The following is a 6,284-nucleotide window of genomic DNA, read 5'->3' as shown; positions in this document are numbered from 1 at the left end:
CAAATTATTATGAAATTTTTAATATCACAAATTTAAAAGATATTATCCTTAAATTTTTCAATTTAAACATAATAAATAAAGGCGATCATATAAAATGAGAAAGTTGATTTCTTTGAAATTGTAACTGATGATAATTTTAAGTGATATGTTTTTTTTTTAAATATTATCTCCCCAGATTTTCTCCTTTCTGTTATTAAATAATTGTATTCTTGCAAATCAAACAAATAAGAAAATACATAAATCAGACACATAACAGACTAAAATATTGACATTTTAAATAATTATTGAAAATATGGCTAAGGGATCCTATTAAAATGTCAAAATATTGACATTTTGAAAAAAATTCCCTTCATTTTTTCCCATCATCTCACCTAGAACCTGAACGCAATACATTTGTATTATTCTTATAAACCATATTAAACGACAATGAAAAAAAGAAATGGTACTATACATCAATTTTTACTACTTCTAGTTCTTAGTTTAGTTTGACATAAACTTTAAAATTAGATATATTTTTTGAATCTTGTTATAAAAGTTAAAAGGATGGTATAATATACTAAAAATATCTTTTAAATTTTGTGAATTTTAAATATGATAATCTTCTCTTCATTTCTATAAAGGAGTGTTATCATATTGAAAATAAATATTTATTAAATATACAATTTTTTTTTTTTTAATATACTAAAAATAAGTGAAACACATAATAAATAAATTTGTGGGAATTGGATTGTTGTTAATTACTTGAAGTCCAGTAGAAGGGTGGAAATTGGATTGTTGTTAATTACGACAACAATATAATGCCAGTTCCAAAGCTGTTTCAAGTGGGGGTGTAGCTCATATGGTAGAGCGCTCGCTTCGCATGCGAGAGGCACGGGGTTCGATTCCCCGCACCTCCATTTTGGTTTTTTGTTCGTATGAACATTGAAATGTACGTAAGAAATAGTAGTAATTTTTAAGGTTCAGGTTCTTTTTAAAAAATCATATCATCTCTTTTTTTTTCTTTTTTTTTTGAGTATTTTATAATGTATGACCAAAAATCAGATTTTTTAAAATCATTTCAATCATATCAGTTTTTCTTTGGTATCGAAACAGTTCGGTTAATTTTTGAGGTTTTTAAATTTAAAGCATCACCTCAAAATATACTATTATAAAAATATTTCGCAAGTATGTTTATGAAGAAGCACTTCAATTCTTCAACAAGATGTAAAGAATGTAAGACTTTGTTACCGTGTTGTTTGATCTTAAACATTTAGTAGGAGTGCTTGCATAAATTTTGCTGTATTGTTTGATGAAGTATCTACCCCATAGTATCTAAAACCTAAATTATCTTTATATTTGAAAAATATTATAAAATATATTTATATATTAAATTCAACATATTGTTAATATATAAAATAAGGTTGTTCGATTTGGTTTGAGAATTTTCTATTTTTATTATAAATAAAAACGACCATCCCAATTATTTGAGACGATTATACACTTAAATAAAAATCTATAATTTTATTATAAAAATAATATAAATTAATTCGATACTATTAGATTTGATCGATTCAGTCAGTTTTTCATATTCATCAATACACCACTGAAAATAAGTGCAACACAATTTCAACGCTCTATGCCAGAATTTAAAACTTTGACTGTTTGACAGGTAAAAATAAGAATGAAAGGGCACTTTGGCCTTTATATGTTTTTTTCCCCTTTGGATAAAGAAACTTTGAGCTTCAATTCAATGGTTTATACAAATAAACTTTTACCAATTTGAAGGTCGGGTCGATCGACCCTCTTATAATTGGATCTGTATTTATTACATAGAGGGCATGAAATAAAATGTTTTTCAATTTTTTCATGTTAAGTTGATTAAATATTTTTAAAATTATTTTTCTCTAAGAAAACAAGCTCTTTAAAATGAGGTCCTAATGAAAGTGGAAAAACTAGTGCTAACTTGAAACACTCCACATTGATTGTTTTTTCCTTTCCCTCCAACACATCTCATAATCATGTGAGTCAGGGTATATTTGTCTATCTAATTTATATACAAAAACTTGTAGGATAATAATTTTTACTTACCTACTGAACATAAGAAATAAGTAGAAAATTCACTTATTTTTTTAAAGATATTTTCCTTCGTACCAAACTCACCCTTAGAGTAATAAATTATCATTCATTCAAAGATTGGTTTTCGGTACGATGAAAGGTTTTTTCGAAATTGTTAGTAAATATAGGGAAAATTACGTGGATGAGCAAACATATGCTAGTTAATTAGCTAACATAACTATAGTTTGAATTAATTACGACTCACAACTTAATTTTAGCTATAATAACGTCATCTCTCTCGCCTCTCTCCTCTTTTATACATATACACATATACAATTAGTCTCTACCCTCTCTCGCTCGCCTCTCTCCTCCCTCTCTTAATCTCACTCGCCAGATATACAATACATATGTATACCAGTTACATGCATATATACAATTATCTGACAGATAAACATATACAGTTCGTCTCTCTCCACTCTCTACCCTCTCTTGCTTGCCTCTCTCCTCCCTCTCCCAATCTCACTCACATATCTCAGCCCTGTAATTATAATATGTAGTTACGAATCGTAATTAGCAAACTATAGGTATGAAACATAAATAAGTTGTTTTTGAGTGGCTATAAGCGAAAATTCCCCAATATATAGTTATGTGACTTAATTTGATGAGAAAATGTACGTGATCATCCCAATTCCGGATCTTACTAAAGCGGAAGGCAATATTGTGTGGACACGATTTATTCATGAGTCGTTGACAATTGACATGTAAAAGATATTATTTTCCTACGCAAAATAATTAAGAAAGGTAAAGTGAAATTTACTCTTAATTTTATACTAATAAATAAACTTGACTAAATATCTATTTTAAAATTTAACCTCGAATAACGTACATAGAGATAAGATCTTTGGAGGAGGTCATTTTTACAATAGATAAATTACCCATCAAACCATTTAAGAAAACGAAATACATTAAAGTAGAATTAACTAGGTGCAAATTTGACATCAAAATATATGCCCTTTTATGATCAACAATATTTAGATAGATTAAATTTACTAATAAAGAAAGTGGTGCAGTTGATGAGACTACTCCTTTCTTAACTAAGTCTCAGTTATGAACTAATTTGGATTTGGAAAAATCCAACTTGGTAGCCATAGGGAGCGCTTTCTCCAAGTGAGCCCTTTGCGTCAACAATTCGGATTAGTTGGTTCCAATACATGTATCAAATATTAAATTAAAATTAAAAGTAAAATATATTAAATTTTATTTGGTGTTGACAGATCCTGAATTTCTATTTATAAAAAGGCAGCCACTTGTGAGTATCTTTTTCTAGGTAAATACATGTTGGCACATTTTTTGTGCATAATATATGATCAAAGTCAGAAGGCAGTATTTGCCATGTTACCCTTCATTCTCTTTATTTAATCAGATTGATCCCCATATAATATTACTACTAATTAAAGTAAAATTATCTGCATGTTATTGGATTAAAATAGCAACTGTTAAAAAAGATCAACTTATATTTGGATACATAGTTTTTGCAATTTTGTTATTTTTGATCGATCTATTTATGAAATTTAGTGCAATTTTTTGAGGTGTATTTTCTATTGCTATTTTTCGATGGTCCTCTCGGTTAAATCTATATTTTTTTTCACAATTCAGATAATCAAATCGCCAAAATTCGTTTAATATTTGTATGTGACAAGAAAATCATTCATTTTTGACAAACTTAAAAGATCAAAACTGTATAGGTGGATATTTAAGGGATCATATTGAATCTGGCCAAACAAATAAGGGACCATTAATCATTATTGCTTTTTTCCTCTTTTATCGTTTAATAATAAATAATAAAACCTTTGACTAATTAAAGGTCCCACTTAAATATTACAACTACTCTTTTCTCCTCATTTCTATAGTAGCAATTCTGCACGTCTTCTCTCAATGGGTACCATCTTCTTTTTGTGCTTTCAACTAATTTTAGTAAATTGTTTCATTTATGTTTGAATATGGTAATGTGGTGTGTCTATACATTTCATGAATTTTTATTTCTCGATACAATCTCGTTCGTTTAATATTTCCTCTTTCAAATGGTTTTACTTGAATCGAGGGTCTATTGGATTGTCTCATTCTATCTTCTTCAGACCTCGATCTATGGAATTAAACTGAATATGCTATTGTTATTGATATTTCACTGATCATACATTTTACGCGTTTTTGCTTTTCAGTTCAATAGAGAAGGCAAATTCACAAAGCTTAATTTGTTTTGATGGCCTCTGAAAGGGAGATTTTCAGCCTATCTGGACCATTGTATCTCACTGCTATTGATTGGTAAGATCACCGCACATCTCGTTTTTATATTTTCGTCTTCATTTGCGGCTGTTGATTAAAGGATGGATTTGACTTTGTGTGTCCCTTTAGTCCACATTGCTCTAAATATTACCCGTCCGTTCATTTTTACTTGTTCAATATTGACTTGATAGACACCTTAAATAACAATAAATAGAAACAATTTTATTATATTGTCTTAAACAATCTGACCCCAAATTTTGAATTTATATGTTAGCCTCAATATCTACCTTAGTGCTTATATTGCGTAGATTATAGACTTAACCTTGTCAAAGTTTGGACGTGCAAAGGTGTTATAATGTCTACCATTAGTTGAGAGATTGGGTCAATGTATCGTTACATAATTTGAACAATACGCGATGGAATATATAGGTCATTCTAAGTAGAATCTTTTCTTACGATATGTTAAAAAAAAGGGGATCAATCACGTAATAGCATCAGCTCTTTCCATACAATGATTCATGCTTTACTCGTACCGTGTCATATGCAAATGAATTCACTTTTGAAGTTATATGATTAACTTCAAAATTCTGAACTAAGTTTACATTTTTCACAGGAGAAATACATGTCATAGGAGGTCCATAGCAGCAAGTTTAGTACAAAGTGTGTACATTCTTGAACGTGACCGCCAACAAAATCGTCAAGGGTTTAATGCCCTTGCTCCACCATGGTGGGAATTCTTCCATTTTCATTTAATCCAAGTCTTGGTGGACAATGAAGACCAATCATACTTTGGCGCGATTTACGAATACAAATTTCCAAACTCCAATTTCCACAACAAATCAATGGACGATAATCACAATCAAAATCAGAATCAGAATCCACCAAAGTATGTGATTGCCTTTCGAGGCACAATTGCCAAAAAAGGTAACAGATCACAGGACTTCAAATTAGACCTCAGACTCATTCGCGACAATCTCCACAATTGCTCTCGCTTCCATATTGGTTTGCAAGTTGTACAGAACATTGTTCAGAATCACGAGGTTTCAGATATTTGGCTAACCGGACATTCATTAGGCTCTTCAATTGCACTACTAATCGGAAGGAATATGATGAAAACAGGAATTCATCTCGAAACATATCTTTTCAATCCACCATTCACATCACTTCCGATAGAGAAATTCACAAAGAACGAGAAATTGAAGCACGGAATCCGCATTACTCACAGTGTGCTCACTTCAGGACTCGCTAGTGCTGTCAATAGTTGCAAATCAAAGTCCACAAATAAAAGTGAGTCGTTTACTCTGTTATCTTCGTGGATTCCTTACTTATTTGTGAATCCATCAGATCCAATCTGCGCGGAATACGTTGGGTATTTCGAACACAGAGAGAAAATGGCTGCGATTGGAAAAGGGGAAATTGGACGAATTTCGACGCAGAATTCAATAAGGAGTATAATTGGGAATGCAATAGGGAAAGATCAATCGGAACCATCGCACTTACTTCCTTGTGCGTATGTTGCTATTAATTCGAGTCCTTCTCCAGATTTTAAGAGAGCTCATGGAATACATCAATGGTGGAAGCCAGATTTACAGTGCAACTATAAACTTTACCAGTTTCCATAAGATTAGATTTATCGAAATTGATTGTCATAGAATTCAGATTCATTGTAAGTTAAAGTCACAAAGAAATCTATTTTTGAAATAGTCTGCAAGTAAAAGTGAACGGAAGTGTTCACTCTATAAATCCGAATACAATTGAAGTATACAATATATATAACAGCTTTTGTTATTGTACCTACTTCAATACAACATTTTTTTACAAAAAGTGCATACTTTTTAATATACTTTCTCCATTTTTTAGTTTTATCACATTTTTTTAGAGTTAATCAATATGAACTTTGAAACATTCTAAAATGTATGTTTCCCATCATATTCATAAGAAAAAAGTTACAATTTTGAGTACTTTTT

General features: G+C 30.4%; 1 protein-coding gene and 1 non-coding gene across 2 annotated transcripts; both read left to right on the top strand.

The window, feature by feature from the left end:
• The first annotated feature begins 823 nt into the window (after nt 1–823).
• TRNAA-CGC (transfer RNA alanine (anticodon CGC)) lies at nt 824–896 on the top strand. The gene has a single exon. It is a non-coding gene; the product is annotated as a tRNA-Ala (tRNA).
• A 3,037-nt stretch (nt 897–3,933) lies between these two features.
• Nucleotides 3,934–6,064, top strand: LOC102578325 (GDSL esterase/lipase At4g10955-like). The gene is made up of 3 exons (XM_006350494.2): nt 3,934–3,973; nt 4,254–4,356; nt 4,931–6,064. Exons 2-3 carry the CDS (start codon nt 4,295–4,297, stop codon nt 5,937–5,939), a joined length of 1,071 nt encoding a protein of 356 aa, XP_006350556.1. The 5' UTR covers nt 3,934–3,973; nt 4,254–4,294; the 3' UTR covers nt 5,940–6,064.
• Nucleotides 6,065–6,284: the final 220 nt, after the last annotated feature.

The sequence above is a fragment of the Solanum tuberosum genome, unplaced genomic scaffold (assembly GCF_000226075.1).
Source record: "Solanum tuberosum cultivar DM 1-3 516 R44 unplaced genomic scaffold, SolTub_3.0 scf00126, whole genome shotgun sequence".
NCBI classification, from domain to species: domain Eukaryota; kingdom Viridiplantae; phylum Streptophyta; class Magnoliopsida; order Solanales; family Solanaceae; genus Solanum; species Solanum tuberosum.
The sequence above is the reverse complement of the archived record's forward strand: the minus strand, read 5'-3'. Positions and strand labels throughout refer to the sequence as shown.